This window comes from Sus scrofa, chromosome 2, assembly GCF_054392235.1.
Source record: "Sus scrofa isolate SSC_HxYL_T2T_F1_AM1 chromosome 2, Sscrofa_HxYL_maternal_Yorkshire_Landrace_v2.0, whole genome shotgun sequence".
NCBI lineage: Eukaryota > Metazoa > Chordata > Mammalia > Artiodactyla > Suidae > Sus > Sus scrofa.
In genome coordinates, this window is record NC_139384.1 from 75,035,615 (window position 1) to 75,052,657 (window position 17,043).

The 17,043-nt window shown below is 58.0% G+C and overlaps 1 protein-coding gene across 22 annotated transcripts in view; it reads left to right on the forward strand.

Moving 5' to 3' along the window:
* The window catches only part of ADGRL1 (adhesion G protein-coupled receptor L1), a 49,475-nt gene that overhangs the window by 25,286 nt on the left and 7,146 nt on the right, over positions 1-17,043 (forward strand). For 3 of the 22 annotated variants that reach the window (XM_085012670.1, XM_085012664.1, XM_085012665.1), the window contains exons 4-19: positions 1,976-2,085; positions 6,178-6,195; positions 8,549-8,633; positions 9,784-10,584; positions 11,397-11,711; positions 12,411-12,514; positions 12,831-13,016; positions 13,340-13,378; positions 13,562-13,745; positions 13,927-14,049; positions 14,492-14,706; positions 15,001-15,171; positions 15,589-15,798; positions 15,888-16,108; positions 16,294-16,360; positions 16,777-16,868. In XM_085012670.1, coding sequence (XP_084868796.1) covers positions 8,552-8,633; positions 9,784-10,584; positions 11,397-11,711; positions 12,411-12,514; positions 12,831-13,016; positions 13,340-13,378; positions 13,562-13,745; positions 13,927-14,049; positions 14,492-14,706; positions 15,001-15,171; positions 15,589-15,798; positions 15,888-16,108; positions 16,294-16,360; positions 16,777-16,868 — 2,810 coding nt within the window. In that variant the 5' untranslated portion in view covers positions 1,976-2,085; positions 6,178-6,195; positions 8,549-8,551. Of the gene's footprint in view, positions 1-1,975; positions 2,086-3,333; positions 3,742-6,177; positions 6,196-8,072; positions 8,341-8,548; positions 8,634-9,783; positions 10,585-11,396; positions 11,712-12,410; positions 12,515-12,830; positions 13,017-13,339; positions 13,379-13,561; positions 13,746-13,926; positions 14,050-14,491; positions 14,707-15,000; positions 15,172-15,362; positions 15,430-15,588; positions 15,799-15,887; positions 16,109-16,293; positions 16,361-16,776; positions 16,869-17,043 lie in introns of those variants that run through there. The other 19 variants (XM_085012666.1, XM_085012661.1, XM_085012662.1 and 16 more) reach the window with 11 other exon arrangements.

A 17,043-nucleotide genomic window follows, 5' to 3' on the forward strand; every position in this document is an offset into this window, starting at 1 on the left:
TTGCCTCTTTTGGACGTTTCATATAAATAGAATCGTGAAACATGTGGCCTTTGTGGCTGGCTTCTTTCACTGAGCATGATGTTTTCAAGGCTCAGCCACGTCGTGGCTTGTATTCCTTCCCTTTTTTGGCTGAATGATATCCCTTGTGTGGATGTACTATGTTTTGTTTATCCTCTCGTCCATCAATGGACATTTGGGTTGTCTCTACCTTTCGGTGATGGTGTGAATGATGCGGCCAAGAACTTTTGTGTACAAGTAGTTGTACATGAATACACCTGCAGTATTCCAGTAGATAAAAGCAATTGCTTTCCGTTCCTTGGACAATAACTAGGGAGGTGGTTCCTTAGCCATAGATAATTAAGTCTCTGTTAAACCTTCTGAGGTCAGTGGGGTTTTTTGTTTCCCTCTTATGGCTGCACCTGCGGCATATGGAAGTTCCCAGGCTAGGGGTCGAATCAGAGCTGCAACTGAAGCCTACGCCACAGCCACAGAAGCACTGGATCCAAGCTGCATCTGCAACCTACACTGCAGCTTGCGGCAATCGGAGATCCTTAATTCACTGAGCAAGGCTGAGGATCGAATCCATATTCTCATGGATGGTAGTTGGGTTCTTAACCCACTGAGCCACTACAGGAACTCCTAAGTGGGTTTGTTTATTGGTTGGGTGTTTTTTGTTTTTTGGTTTTTTTCGGTTTTTTGTTTTTTTGGGTTTTTTTTTTTTGCTTTTTAGGGCCACATGTGTAGCATATGGAAGTTCCCAGGCTAGGGGTCTGATCAGAGCAGCAGCTGCCAGCCTACACTACAGCCACAACAACTCAGGATCAGTGCTGCGTCTGCGACCTACACCACAGCTCACAGCAATGCCAGATCCTTAACCCACTGAGCAAGGCCAGGGATCAAACCTGCATTCTCGTGAATACTAGTTGGGTTTGTTACTGCTGAGCCACAATGGGAACTCCCTAAGTGTTATATTTTTAAAGAAGGGGATTGGGGGAGTTCTCCACCAGGCTAAGGATCTGGCCTTGTCACTGCAGCAGCATAGGTGCAGGTTCAGTCCCTGGCCCAGGACTTCCTCATGCTGCAGCCGTGACCAAAAAAAAAAAAGGGGGGGGGAGAATTGAGGTGGGTGGGTGTAAACAGATCCTCATTTTTTAAGCACTCTTGGTTAAGGGCAGGATTAAAAGGAAGACACAAGAGCCCCCTCTGCCCTGTACCTGTCAAGAAGCCCCCCAAACCACTTCATACACACCCACAGTCAGATCGCTGTCCTGCCTGGCTGAGACCTGGCCTGCTCTAGGAAACAGAGACCTTGATTGTGGGAACAGACAGTAGAGAAGAAATATCTTTTTGTTGTTGTTAAGTAGGCCTCCCTGTACATGGTAGCCAGCCTCCTGAGAAGTTGACAGGGACTTGGGGTGTTCCCCATGGGGGATCGAGGATGGCTTCAGCATGAGGTGAAGACTCTGCCCCTGTCCTGGGCCACAGAGCCGCCCAACAGCGCTGTCCAAAGGTGGGACACATCAAGACATGATCTGAAGTAGACACAGGCCGATACTGTGAGCATGTCATTAAGAGCATGTTTGCAAAGACACCACCTCACATATATAGCTTCATATCTTTCTCTTCCGTAAACAAAGGAGGAGCTTTACAGTCTAATTTGGAAAAATAACAAGGACACAATGGCACTGGTGCCACTCAGGCAGGATGAAAGTGATGAAGGGTGGCTGGGAAAGCAGTTTATGGAGCAACCCCTCTGGCCCAGCCCTGAGCTTCATGCTGTGCAAGGGTTGAAATAGAAGAATCCTATCTAGTGGGAGAGAGGAGGCAAGAAGCAGAAAACCACCCCCACACAAGGCCCCTGGTGTGGTCACCACGGTTCCTTCCCAATTTGGGGGTGTCCATTCCTCTCCTGACCCTGGGGGCCCCTCCCCAGTTCCAGGCCTGTCTTTTTCCAGCATCCGTCTCTCTTACACAGGTGTAACAACCGCACCCAGTGCGTGGTGGTCGCCGGCTCCGATGCCTTTCCCGACCCCTGTCCTGGGACCTACAAGTACCTGGAGGTGCAGTACGACTGTGTCCCCTACAGTGAGTCATCTTGTTCCTCGTGCGGTCACGGGCCCTTCCCCCTCCCAGAAGCAAGTGAGGAGGAGACACCTTGAACACACACACTGACGGCCACATCAGGGCCAGGCACACGGGCCAGCTGGGCCTGCTCTCTCCCTCATACATTCTCTTCTCCCAGACACCCTTGTACACAGTGGTATTGCCCCACCCCCACCCCCACCGATTCTGTCTGCATCCTCCTCCACCTCCCATTACCCTGGCCTGCTCACCCTGCTTCTTCACATTCCCTTGGCTTTTTTTCGCACTTGGAGGCCACACCCAAGTACTCCACCTGGCACACTTAGATCTCTCCTCTCCTCTCCCTGGACCTCGACCTCACTGCTCTCTAATTCCTCTGCCTCCTTCCTCTTCTCACAACCCCTCCCTTCCCGACACCCTTACACACCTGCTCTCCCCTCTCCCTCACCCCACTTCCTCTCAGCTCGTTTCCTTTCTCTTGTCCACCACACATGCCCCCACTCCTGCCCCTTCCTAGTCCTGGAAGCTGGACTCTATACCCTTGGAGAGGCGGACCACCCTCTAAGGCCTGATGAGAAGGGCTAGGGGCATCTTCCACAGAGTCACCACTCCTGGTTGGTTTGCCCGTTACCACAATGGTACTTCCTGTCTGCAAAGGAAGTGCCGCCATGTTGGATTGGGGGTGGGTGGCACCCAGGAAGCCTGAGGAAGGTGATCTGGGGAGCCAGGGGCCTGCCATTCTTGCACCTGGCCAAGGGGAGCAACCAATGACAAGGTCTCTCCTCCTCAGCAGCCCCACCCTTAACATGGCCCTTCTTTCCGGCCCTCACTCTTCCCTCCCTTTTCCCCATCATCCATTCCCCTCCTCTCCACCCCCAGCTTCATGTAGCCAACCTGGAGGTAGGGCTTCTGGGCAGAGGGGGGAGGAGGCAGGGCCACCAGGGTGTCTGAGTGTGGTGGGGGGTTGGGGGAAGCAGGGACAGGGGGGAGCAGGAGGCCCTGTGACTCTCCCTCCTCCCCCCTCCCACCCCAGCCTTCCTTCCCAACCTTTGATTTCTTCTCGCAGGTGACCACAGACGCGCTGGGGGAGACAGGATCTCTTATGTGCTTCCATAACCTTTTTCCTTTACTCCTCACCCTTTCCTTTCAGCGACCAAGGTCTCCAGCCACTGCCTGAGGGAGACGCCCATCTGATCCTTGAAGCCTCCCCACAGCACTGGGGACACTGCCCACCCCCATGGCGGGGGCCGCAGGAAAGCAGGGCAGGAGTGGGGAAGCATGGCACAGTGGGGGAATCAGGCTGGGTTCAAGGCTTGGCCCCCCGCTGTTGGATTTTATGGCTCTGAAACTTGAGCAAATGACATAATTTCTCTGGGCCACTGAAGAAGGAGGCAAGAGTCCAAGCAACCATGTGTGCAAAGAGCCTGGCCAGGGTGGGCCACAGAGCCTGCTCCTGAGGGCAGAGTGCCAGACATAAGCTCCCTCAGGACAGAGGCCTCACCTTCACTCCTCAGCGCCCAGACCCAAGCCTGGTTCACGATGTGCTCAGTAATGGTTTGGGTGCCCTTTCAATCCGGCTGAGCCTGTATCTTCCTGTGTGACGGTGGGAGGGGATCAGACGCCTTCCCTGAGATGCTGCCAGGAGTATAGAGAATGTAGGTAAGAACTCCTTGTGTGCCCTCAGCCATAGGTGTGAAGGAAACAGTGCCCACTTTTGTCAGCTATGTGGTCTCAGCCGTGTTGCTTCACTTTACTGATCCTATTTTCTCATCTATAGACAGGGTTCTCAAAAGGCTGCACAGGAGGTGCTTAGCATGGTTCCTGGCACATAGTAAGTGCTGGGCACTTGGTAGTCGTTGCTTTTGTTGTGAATGCTCATCATGATTTTTTCCAATTATTATGATTGCTATTGGTAATCAAAAATGAAACTAACAATTGGAGCTCCCACTGTGGTGCAACGGGATCAGAGGTGTCTTCAGAGCACTGGGACTCGGGTGCGATCCCCAGCCCAGCATAGCGGGTTAAGGATGCAGTATTACTGCAGCTGCAGCTTTAGGTCGCAACTGCAGCTCAGATCTGATTCCTTGGCCTGGGAACTCCATATGCCTCAGGGTGTCCAAAAATGAAAAAAATAAAATAAAATAAAACAATAGATGACAAACCGAGCTTCTCCTGAGGCAGGTAAGGTAAAGGGCAGGAAAAAAAATCCCTGGTCCAAGAGATGTCCAAAGCAGGTAGATACCATGCAGGCAAAGAAGCAGGAAAAAGGAGTTCTTGTTGTGGCTCAGCGGGTCAAGAACCCAGCTGGTATCCATGAGGATGCGGCTTCAGTCCCTGGCTTTGCTCAGCGGATTAAGGATCCAGCATTGCTGTGAGCTGTGGTATAGGTCACAGACGTATCCTGGATCCCCAGGTGCCATGGCTGTGGCGTAGACGGGTAGCTATAGCTCCGATTAGACCCCTAGCCTGTGAACTTCCGTATGCCGTAGGTGTGGCCCTAAGAAGAAAGAAAAAAAGAAGAAGCAGGGAAAAAGTGGGTGTGGGGGAGAAGGGCTTAGAGACCTCCTGAAGCCAAACCTCCAAGTCTGGCCTGGGGGACATGACCCACAGACCAAGAGGGCCCAGGGGATGGAGGGCAAGGTAGCCCAGGGGATGGGCAGCTCCCAGTCTGATGGGAGAGAGCTAGCCTGAGCCCTGGAGGAGGGGCTCACACACGCGCGCGCACACACACACACTCACGGTCACACACGGGCTGAGCTAGCTCCTGGTCCCAGAAGAGGGCTGGCATTAAAAGGGTGATGGAAGCCAGGCCACAGAATAGGGAAGCCAGGCACTCACTTATCCCCCAAACACTTCGCTGAGCACCTCCTGTGTACCAGGCCCTGGATGAGGCGCTGGGAGAGGAGCCAAACACTGCCTCCTCCTGAGAGGGGGCAGGAGATAGAGGCCCGGGTCAGAGGTCTCTAAGGGGCCAGGGATACAGAACCTGGAGGGGGAGCAGCCTGGGCAGGCATCTTGCTCTAGGCTTCAGAGGCTGGGGTGACCCCAGTGCTGGTTAGGGGTGGGTGCAGGGGCTACCGTGGGAAGGGAGCAGTGGGTGTGTGGGACTCCCCCTGGCCCCCACTCACACACTGGACAGGCCCGACTAACGCTGGATTTGCCTTGCAGCTGAGCACAGTCTAACCGTGCCCCCTTCCTCCCCCAGGTGCCGCCCGCCCACCCCAGCAGTGGGCTGGGGAGCTCCCAGCTCCTGGGCCCCCGGGGGTGGGGGGGGGAGAGCTGGGCAGAGAAACTGAGCCCCAGGCTTGCCCCGGGGGAGTGTGGGAGCGTGTCTGTGCCCCCACCTGCTGTCCTGCCTGTCTGTGATGTTGCCCCACCCCAGCCTCTTCCCCCTCTGCCTCTGTCTCCCCCACAGGGCCCTTTGAAGCCCAGGGGGCTCTGCCTGTTTGCCTCTCCGTCACCCTGTGTCCACTGCTGCCACCCTCTCTCTGTGTTGGCTTTTGGGGGGGGTTCTGAGGGTTTGGGGACACTCAGCTGGACTCTTTCAAGGCCAGCACAGAAGGGGAAGGAGTTCAGTGTGTTCTCTGATGCACAGCTGCCGGGCCCCAGGAGGCACTGAACCCCCTCCTCTGGGCCCCCAGTTTTGGCAGGAGGGCAGCAGGCAGGGCTGGAGGGGATCCAAGTGGTTCCTCCACCCCCCATCCCTCCTTGGTGCCCCCCTAAGCAGAGCCATCTCCCAGCTGGGCCTTCCCCCACACACCAGGGCCTGCTGCACTGAGGGTGCCGGTTCTCATCTGAGGGCTCTGCCCCCTGCCTGCCTGTACCCCCCACCCCCTGTGTCTCTCTTGGTCTCTGTCCTCCTGTGTGTCTCCCCCTCCCTGTGACTGTCTCCCAACACCCTCCCTAGAGGAAAGGACTTGGGGGTGGGGGCTGATGCTACGTTCCGGGTTGGGGAACCAGGAGTGAGGAAAGAAAGGAAAAGGGGGCGTGTTGCCAGAAAAGAAACGAAAGCAATTTAATCTTTTTTTTTTTTCTCTTTTTTTCTTGCACATTTTTTTTTCAATTTGTTTTCTCTCTCTCTTCCGATGCTTAAAGTAGAAGTGGAGCAGAAAGGTAAACGCACTGTTACCAATGCTAACCCCTAACTCAGACTTTGTTTTATCTGTACCATACTTATGTGACCCGCCCTCCCCTCCAGCCCCTTCTTTTCCCCCCACCCCCAACTTGGTCTAGTCGCTTTCCCTCACCCCGGTGTCCCCCCCAGTGGGGCCAGCCCTGGTGTGGCCAGGCGACTCCACCCTCCAGACACCCGAGGAAGCTCCTCTCTGAGCTCGGGCAGGACCTTCTGTCTCTCTCTCTGCCTCTCTCTCCTTTCTCTCTCTCCCTGTCCCTCCTTCCTAGTCCCGGCCCTTTCGAGGGGACCTGGCCTTCTCTCATACTTCTTTTGCCTCCTTCAGGAGAAGTGTGTAAGCATCCGGGGCGGGTGGGGAGGGAGGGACCCCCTCCCCTGGCTCCCAACTGGGGGCAGAGGGCACCGGGTGAGCCGTCTCTCTCTCTTCTTCCTGCCCCAACTTTTGTAACATGTGTCTCGTTTGGGGGAGGGGGAGCAGGGTGGAGGGAACACTTTGTTTTCCTTTTGGGGAGCAGATTCCTCCTCTTCCTCTCTCTCTCTCTCTCTCTTTCTCTCTGGCTCCTGGTGGCTTAAGTTCCTTCTGGTTTGGCGTTTCCAAGGCCCAGAGCTGTTTTGGAGCACGGAGCACCAGTTTCCCCACCCCCAACCCCCATCCTCCACCAGCGGGAGAGCCCAGCCCTGGGGAGGGGTATAAGCTGTCCCCAGCCCTGGGAGGGCAGCCTGCCAAATTGGGGCGAGGGGGTGGGGGCGGACCTCACGGTGGGGGGAGCGAGGGGCGGGGGAAGTGTTTTTTTTTTTTTTTTTTTTTTTCCTCTGGTTCTGAAATACTTGCGAAGCTGCAGTCAGGGTTTCTTCTGGGCTGTTGTGGTTAGAGGACCAGGGAGAGGGGGGGCGGGGGAGGTCTAGGCTGGGTCAGGGGACTTCAACGAGCACCGTAATTTCTTGCAGGTGAAACCTTCAGCAGAGGAGGGGAGAACTCCGTGGTGGGCAGGGCTGCAGCAGAAGGGCTTGGAGGCCTTCGATGCTGGGGATGGTCCCTTCCTCCCCTGAAAGTTTTGGGAATTTGACAGCTCTGAGACAGGCAGCAGGGGGCAGGGCTGGAAGAGATGACCTTTCAGGAAAACTTTTGCCTTGAAATTACGGTGGTCTATGGAGCATCCCCTTTGAGGGAGGTGGGATGGGGTCCCTCCGAGCTGCTCCCCTCCCCCCTTGTCCCCTCCCCCCCATCTCATAGAGGCCTGGGCAGCCAGCCCAGCGCCCTGCCCCTCACTGCACCCTTCCACTCTCTCCCTCTCTCTCCTGGAGTCTCTCTCCCACCCAGCACCAGACACTCTTCTTGCAGGCCCGGTGGTGGTTTGGATACGGCAGCCTGGGATCTTTTCTCTTCAAGGGGCGGGTGGGAGGAGGCTGGAGGGCAGAGGAGGTCTTGGGAGCTTGGTGCTGGGGAGGGGTCCTTGCTGGCAAAGGCCCCAGGCAGACTCTTCCTCATCTTCTCCCCCTCCCCCTGGGTAACCTCTAACCACGTTTTCCTCCTCCATGCCCTTCCAACCAGGCCAGGCTCTGAGACCTCCCATTGCCCCCCTCACACACACCAACATATCTGCTCAGGCGTCACAAAGCTGGTGGGGGGAGGGCCCAGACTGGGAAGAGCGGAGACTCAGGCACAGGGGGGAAGAGCAGTGGCTAGGTGCGCTGGACAGAAGGTGCAAGCCAACCCCTCAGGCCCCTGGGGACAGGGAGATGGTGGAGCCCCAGGGCTCAGGCCAGGAGCCTTCTGGTTCCCGCCTCCCTCTGTGCGCCAGACTCCCCTCCCCCTTCTAAAACATGCTCCTGGCTGCTTGTGCCTGGAGACCCTTGGGTCAAACTGTCCTAAAGCTGTGAAGGGAGGGCTGGCTATTCCCACTCACCCACCTAAGCCTGCTGAAGAAGGAGGCTGGAAGTGGGGGAATGAGGATTGGTTTCTGTCCAAGCCCCTCTAGCCACTGTGGCCATCCCCCAAGCTGATGCCAAGTCCCAGCCCTCCCTGTCCCCTCGGGGCCAGCTGCTTTGGTGACAGGCCAAGCAAGAGCAGAGAATTCACTGCAAACTCTCACCCTGGCCTGTCCGTGGGTTCTGCTAGGAGGGAGGTGAGAGGGAGGCCCCAGCCATCCTGGATGGAGGGACGTCATCACCATGGGAGGAGGAGGGGAGCCTGGCCACACTGACTGAAAGTCCAGACCCCCACCGGGTCAGTAAGGGGAGGCTAGGCATAGGTGGCTCTGGGACGTGACTGGGCAAGGGTGGGCAGGCCATTGGTGGCCAACGAGATGCAGTTGAGGTTTTCCTCCTTTTCAGGGAATGGGGGGGTGGGGCGGGGCCCCCCACCTTTCTGACATCAGCGCTGCCTTGGTCCCTCCTCCCGAGCCGGGGATGGTTGCAGGTAAATCGGGGTCGGGGCAGGGGGGTGGGGGGAGCTGTCGGGGGCGGGCTGGGTCTTTATCCTAGCACCTGGTTCCCTCCCTTGCCCCCTCTGAGCTGGACCTGGGACTGCCCCCCCAAGGGACCCTCAGTCGGGCCTGGGCCTTGGAGTGAATTCTCTGCTCACCCCCCTCTCTCCTCGCCAGCACTAACCCTTTCTTCCCAGGTGCTCTCCAGCGTGCCTCCCTTGGAGCCAGGACCTCGCCGAGCCCCCCCACCCGACCCCACCTTGTCTCTCTTCCCTCCACACAGCTCTCCTTCCCCTTCCCCAACTCTCCCGGGAGTCTCCTCCCTTCCCATGTCCTCCCCCGCTCCCCTGTGCACCAGTGTCAGTGTCTGCTGCTGAATGAACCCCATGAGAGACCCTGCCGGCTGGGGGCAGGGCTGGGCACCCACAGGAGGGGCTGGACTTTTCTGAAAACCCTTCCTCAGCTACTGATTTCATGGGTACTGGGTGTGGGGGGTGCCACAGGCTGCCTGAGGAACCTTGGGTGCCTTCCCACCCTGGAATAGGAGTGGACTCCTCACACCCACCCACAGTGGGTATGGAAATGTCACTCTGCCTTGCAGTTTTTGCAGGAGGAAGAATGGAGTTTAAAAAAAAAAAAAAAATCTGTGTCCTGATGTGGTTGGTGAAGGATGGGACCCTTGACCCTAGCTCTTCCATAGGGGGCGTAAATGCTGGCAAAGGGGCAGAGCCCTGAGTCTCTGGAGCCTCAAAACCGCCAGTGGCTGCAGCGAGGAAGTCGTTTCCACCTCCACTTAAGGCACACGGATGTAGGATGGCTCTTGCCAAACCCCTTATCCCCAGCCTGTGGGGTCTCTAGCAGCCAGGGAAGGAAAGAGGGGCACCACTTCCCCCCACTAACCCTGCTCTTAATGGCCTCCAGGGTTGACATCTCCAGGGAGAGGGGCAGCTGGGCGGGGCAGGGGTCCCAGCCCGGAAACCCCCTTCCCATCACCAGCCCTACCAAGCAACCGTGACTGCAGCAGCAGGAGGGGACAGCCTGGCTCCCCCCTGGCCGCGTGACCAACTTGCCTCTCTCTCTCCCCCTCCCTCGCCCCTGCTCTTCCTCTCCCCTGTGTCCTCCCCGCCCACCCGCCTGGCCCAGTCTTCGTGTGCCCAGGGACCCTGCAGAAGGTGCTGGAGCCCACCTCGACACACGAGTCAGAGCATCAGTCTGGCGCGTGGTGCAAGGACCCACTGCAGGCAGGTGACCGCATCTACGTCATGCCCTGGATCCCCTACCGCACGGACACGCTGACCGAGTACGCCTCGTGGGAGGACTACGTGGCAGCACGCCACACCACCACCTACCGTCTGCCCAACCGCGTGGACGGCACAGGTTTCGTGGTCTACGACGGCGCCGTCTTCTACAACAAGGAACGCACGCGCAACATCGTCAAGTATGATCTGCGCACGCGCATCAAGAGCGGGGAGACGGTCATCAACACGGCCAATTATCATGATACGTCGCCCTACCGTTGGGGGGGCAAGACCGACATAGACCTGGCGGTGGATGAGAACGGCCTGTGGGTCATCTATGCCACTGAGGGCAACAACGGGCGGCTGGTGGTGAGCCAGCTCAACCCTTACACGCTGCGCTTCGAAGGCACGTGGGAGACCGGCTACGACAAGCGCTCAGCGTCCAACGCCTTCATGGTGTGCGGGGTCCTCTACGTGCTTCGCTCCGTGTACGTGGACGACGACAGCGAGGCGGCCGGCAACCGCGTGGACTACGCCTTCAATACCAACGCCAACCGTGAGGAGCCTGTCAGCCTGGCTTTCCCCAACCCCTACCAATTTGTCTCTTCTGTCGACTATAACCCTCGTGACAACCAGCTCTATGTCTGGAACAACTATTTTGTGGTGCGCTATAGCCTGGAGTTTGGGCCACCCGACCCTAGTGCTGGTGAGGACAGCTTAAGTTTGCTCCCCAATCCCACCTTGGTCCCAGGGTGGGGGGTGCACTCTGTGAGCTCTTAGGGATCTGGAGGTGGGTCCTGGGGAGCCGTGGAGGTCACAGGCATGGCGATGTGACAGAGGCTGTTCTGAGCAACTTCTCTGATCCTCAGAGTATGAAACAGGGATTGTTACTGCCTCCATTTTACAGATGAAGAAACCCAAGAACTGGGTGGGTAGGAGACTAACTTGCTTATTTGAGGATTTGAACCAAGGACTCTGGGCTCCTAGCCAAGCTGCACTCTGTCTCCCAGAGGCCTGTGCATTTTGAGCCCTGGAACCCCTTCAGCCAAAATCTTGAGTGGAAGCCCAGTATCAGTAAAACAGAACAAAAGCTGAGCTGCTGATGTTGACCAGGGTCGGGGCCCCCTCAGCTGCCCTAAACCAACTCTAAACAGCCCCCATAGCTCCAGGGAGCTGGATCTAATCCAAAAGGAGGAACTGAGGCCCTCCCAGAGGGAAGGGATGTGGCCAAGTCAGACCAGAGTGAGTGTAGAATGAGGGTGGGAGGTAGCCGTGTGCAACAGCCTCCAAACACCTCCGTGCTGGCTGGTCCTCTGTGATTGTGCTCGCAGACCTCAAGAGTACGAACTAGTGAATTGTTGCCATTTTCTTATGCTTTAGATGGCCCCAGGGGTACGAGGGCCCTCTGGGCAGAGGCCAAGGGCAAGTTCCCAGACCTTTTGGGGACCAGGATAGCTTTCCACTTCAATAGCCTCTAGCACAAGGGTAACCCTATCACATATCCCCTCTTCCTTCCAGGCCCAGCCACTTCCCCACCCCTCAGCACGACCACCACAGCCCGGCCCACGCCCCTGACCAGCACAGCCTCGCCCGCAGCCACCACCCCGCTCCGCCGGGCGCCTCTCACCACGCACCCTGTGGGTGCCATCAACCAGCTGGGACCTGACCTACCTCCAGCCACTGCCCCGGCCCCCAGCACCCGGCGGCCCCCAGCCCCCAATCTGCATGTGTCCCCTGAACTCTTCTGTGAACCTCGAGAGGTGCGGCGGGTCCAGTGGCCAGCCACCCAGCAGGGCATGCTGGTGGAGAGGCCCTGCCCTAAGGGGACTCGAGGTGAGTGCAGAGTTGAGGTTACCTCTGCTGCAGCAGGGGCTTGGGGAATGGCCACTGCTGGTCTGGCCAGGGAGGGGACGGGGACATGCCCATCACCCAGCTTAGCCTAGGTGCACTTACCTGTGCATCTCCCTTGCCTGAGCATGGCCTTTGTGCAGGGGTCACACCTGATGTCTGTAGCTGTAAACCCAGAGCCCAAAAGAGCACAGTAGCAGAGTTGGTTTCCCTGCTTTGTTCCCTATGCCCTTCTGTAATACTAAGCACCTGCCTTATGCAAAGTGCTGGGTGGACCCTGCAGGGAGCCCATGGGAAGTGATTTGGGTGGCAGGACACAGAAGCTGAAGTGCCACAGAGAGTGGGGCTGGGACCACATGCTCCAGGGATCTGAGGGGAGGGTCAGAAGAGTGGGGGGGAGTGGTGAGGCCTCCAAGGTGGGCTTTGCTAGAAGGTTCCAGCTGTGGTAGGCAAAGATAGAAAAGGAGCCAAGAGGGAGGGTTTAGGGAAAGTGAAGGGTGGCTTATGTCACCTCAGAGTGACACCTCTCTTGACTGTCCGGCCCACTTCATGTCTGGTCTTCCATGTTCCCCTCACCTCTCTCCTCTCCCCCTCTTTCTTTCATCTCCTTTCTTCCTGCTTTGGCCCATCCTTCTCTCCTTCCCTGTGCTTCCCTTCTCTGTTCCTGTCTGTCTGTCCCTACAGGAATTGCCTCCTTCCAGTGTCTACCAGCCCTGGGGCTCTGGAACCCCCGGGGCCCTGACCTCAGCAACTGCACCTCCCCCTGGGTCAACCAGGTGGCCCAGAAGGTACCAGCAGCAGCTGCTCCTCACAGACAGGCACATGTGCTCACACAGCGGGCCCTTGGTGCCTGGGCACAGGGCCCAGCAGGGGCAGTGGAACAACTGGGGAGAGGAGCAGGGGCCGGCAGGTCTGGGAGGCAGGACTGTGGGTCCACTCCTGGGCCTACAGAGGGAGCAGAGCTAGATGGGGAGGGAGAGGGAAGACAGGGAGAAGGACTGCTGAGAGAGGGCTGAGAGGGGCTGAGCAGGCTGGGCGTGTGAAAACAACCATGTGGGAAGCAGGATGGTCCCTGACAGAGACCCCCACTCCCACCTCACACAGATCAAGAGCGGGGAGAATGCAGCCAACATTGCCAGCGAGCTGGCCCGCCACACCCGGGGCTCCATCTATGCGGGTGACGTGTCCTCCTCTGTGAAGCTGATGGAGCAACTGCTGGACATCCTGGATGCCCAGCTGCAGGCCCTGCGGCCCATCGAACGCGAGTCAGCTGGCAAGAACTACAACAAGGTGGGGCCTGGCAGCAGGGCCAGTGGACACTGCCCTGGGCACTTAAGAAATATCCAGACTAGTACCACAGCTGGGCTGCCACCCACCCATCAGAGAGGAAGGAAAGACAGGCCCCAGGACTACTGGGTCTCCCTCCTGGACTGCCCTGTAAGGTCCTGGGGGAGGGCGATCCCTTAGGAGTGGCTCTTGCTCATGGTCTAGCCCCAGGTCAGTAGCAGAGGCAGAAGTGCAAGCTCCCCAGGGGCCCAGATGTGAGTGTCGGGGTTGGAGGAGTAGGTAGGGCTGGGAGGCCAAGCCTGACTGTATCCCATCTCTTTCCCTAGATGCATAAGCGGGAAAGAACCTGCAAGGACTACATCAAGGTGAGGCCGAGGGGCTCCTGCTGGCCGAGGGGGTGGGGCAGCCCTTGTCACTCCTGGAAAGGCCCCAGATGGCACTGGGGACAGAGGTTCAGAGAAGGGGACACAAAGCCCAGCCCAAGGAACTGGAGGATGTAGGGGGAATCACAGCGCTGCCTCCCCCACACCCTACCCCTGCCCTCGTAGGCTGTGGTGGAGACGGTGGACAACCTGTTGAGGCCAGAGGCTCTTGAGTCCTGGAAGGATATGAATGCCACCGAGCAGGTGCACACGGCCACCATGCTCCTGGACGTCCTAGAGGAGGGCGCCTTCCTGCTGGCCGACAACGTCAGGGAGCCTGCCCGCTTTCTGGCCGCCAAGCCGAATGTGGGTGAGTGCTGTAGTCATGCCGGGGCCAATCTGGGTACCAATCTTGACTAGTGGGGTCTGCCCAGCCTGAAGACCACAGGGGATACCCTGGCTCTCGATCTCGGGCCTCTTGCCACAGCCCGGGCCCCTGGACTGTGGACAGACCCTAACCATGTGTACCTTGCCATTCCCTGTCCCCGCAGTCCTAGAGGTCACAGTTCTGAACACCGAAGGCCAAGTGCAGGAGCTGGTGTTCCCCCAGGAGTACCCAAGCGAGAACTCGATCCAGCTGTCCGCCAACACCATCAAGCAGAACAGCCGCAACGGTCAGTGCCTGAGCTCTGTGCCAGCATCCCTGCTCCTCTTATGGGGGATAGCAGTTCCTGATTTTTATCAGATTGTAGAATCCCATAAGAGGTATCCACCATTCAAGCTAGTGTAACACTTCAGAGGATTCATAGAGACCCCCGCAAAGCCCCACAGAACCTAGGACACTTTGCAGTTTGTAGAGCTCACTCCCGGGCAGTAGTATTCTCCTAGCTCAGGCAGGATTGTCCCTTTTGAGAGTAAAGCCCAGAAAGGTTATGGATTTGCAGAAGGTCACACAGTAAGTGAGAGATGTGCTGGGAACCCAGTCCCTGGAAGGGCTCTCCCAGAGGTCCATTTGCCTGAGCTGCAGCCTGACTTCAGAAGTCCTGGTGGCCAGCATGGCTGGAGCTGTGCCAGCCAGGGGCTGACAACACACCCCGTTGTGCCTGTCTTCCCCAGGAGTGGTCAAAGTTGTCTTCATTCTCTACAACAACCTGGGCCTCTTCCTGTCGACTGAGAACGCTACGGTGAAGCTGGCGGGCGAGGCAGGCCCAGGGGGCCCGGGGGGCGCCTCCCTGGTGGTGAACTCACAGGTCATCGCAGCATCCATCAACAAGGAGTCCAGCCGAGTCTTCCTCATGGACCCTGTCATTTTCACTGTGGCCCACCTGGAGGTGAGCTAAGGTGCCCCCTTTCTCCATGAGGGCCCCAGCATCCTCCATTTTCCTAGGCTATGTATCCTCCCCTACTGTGTGATCACCCACCCCAAGAGCAAGTTACAACCTCTCCCTGGGGCACCAGCCCCCAACTCAGCAGCTTGGGCCATTTGTCCCCAGGCACCTCAGACTGTTACCTGGAGCCCAAAGCCCCAGGCACTTCTCTCCTGCTTGTCACTATCCCTGTAGTTGGGCACAGGGGCCGGAGTGGGATTCCCTAGATCTGACCCCTCGGCCACTACCACACAACAGGCCAAGAACCACTTCAATGCCAACTGCTCCTTCTGGAACTACTCGGAGCGTTCCATGCTGGGCTACTGGTCAACCCAGGGCTGCCGCCTGGTGGAGTCCAACAAGACCCATACCACCTGTGCCTGCAGCCACCTCACCAACTTTGCTGTGCTCATGGCTCACCGTGAGATCGTAAGCTGGCCGGTGCTCTGCTCCTCCGGGCAGGCCCCCCCCTTGCTCGCCCAGCTTTGCATGGCATAGAGAGAGCTGCATGGGCAGTGCCAGGGAAGGCCAGCTTCATGGGCAGGGGGGCCCCAAGTCTTGCCCAGGGCCTGAGGCCATACGTCTGGTTTTCTCTGGTCACGGTCCCACATTCTTCCAAGGCATTCTGGAGAAGCAAGTTGGTGTCACCTTTGTCATCTCTCCACGAGCCTTCCAGAGCATGAGGAAGTGAGCGTGCCGCCTGCACAGGGGTGGGGGCTGGCAAGTTGGCCAGGGGGGCAGAAGGCCTGGTGGGTGGCACTGGTAGTGCTTGTGACCCACGGCCTTGCCCGTAGCTGGCACTAAGCTGAGCCCTGGCTGCGTGCAACACCCCTGCTCCTTCCCCAGTACCAGGGTCGCATCAACGAGCTGCTGCTGTCGGTCATCACCTGGGTGGGCATCGTCATCTCCCTGGTCTGCCTGGCAATCTGTATCTCCACCTTTTGCTTCCTACGGGGACTGCAGACTGACCGAAACACCATCCACAAGAACCTGTGCATCAATCTCTTCCTGGCTGAGCTGCTCTTCCTGGTTGGGATAGACAAGACTCAGTATGAGGTGAGTGGGCCTCTGGGGCAGGAGGGGCTGGAAGGAGAGGTGACACCAGCAGGGCAGCCCCTCACCTGTGGTGCTCCCCGCCCCCCTAGATTGCCTGCCCCATCTTCGCCGGCTTGCTGCACTACTTCTTCCTGGCTGCCTTCTCCTGGCTGTGCCTAGAGGGCGTGCACCTCTATTTGCTGCTGGTGGAGGTGTTTGAGAGCGAGTACTCCCGCACCAAATACTACTACCTGGGCGGGTACTGCTTCCCGGCCCTGGTGGTGGGCATCGCAGCTGCCATCGACTACCGCAGCTACGGCACCGAGAAGGCGTGAGTCTCCCCTTCGCCCCCGAGTGTCTCCTGGCTCCTTGCTCAGCAGCACCCCGAGGGCACTGGCCTCCCTCCTCCTGAGCCCTGAGGCCACAGTCAGCAGAGTCCCTGGGCTCCTGGCATCGGAGGGAGGGAAGGGCCCACACCCCTTACCTCTTTCTACCCCGGCCCTGCTTCCTTTACAGCTGCTGGCTCCGCGTGGACAATTACTTCATCTGGAGCTTCATTGGGCCCGTCTCCTTTGTTATTGTGGTAAGTTGGAAGACAGCAGCCCCCAGTCTTTGTCCTTCATCCAGGCTAGCCTTGACCCAAGCCCTTCATTTTCCCTGAGCCCTTGAAAACCATCAGAACTGAGCGGCCAGCTAAGAAAACAAGAGCAGAGTGGGTCTGTAGAGCTCTAGCACTGAGGTCTGTCAGTCTCTGTCCATCATCCAGGAGCTGTGATTTGAGCCCCAGATCTGTGTCAGGCCGTGGACCCTGTCCCCCCAGTCCTGGGAGACACATTAACAGTTATATCAGTTAGCATGCCCCTGGGGACAGGTATAGATAGGAGCAGGGGGGGGTCCTGAAGAGGGAGGGGCGGGGAGTCAAGGCTGAACCCAGGCTAGGAGCTGACAGCAGGAGGCAGAGGGACCCTGGCCCAGCTCCTCCCCTCATCCTGCCCCCAGGTGAACCTGGTGTTCCTCATGGTGACTCTGCACAAGATGATCCGGAGCTCATCTGTGCTCAAGCCTGACTCCAGTCGCCTCGACAACATTAAGTGAGCACCCCCTTCCCGTACCCATGCGCTAAGAACCCTGAGCTGGCCAGGCCTCTTCCAGGGTTTCCTAAAAGGGGGTGTTCTCACTTCTGGGGTCTGTTACATACTGCAATTTTAAGGACAAAGGTGGTGTTATTGTGCTCTTTGGGTTATCTTTTTAATAAGTGTTAGAAAA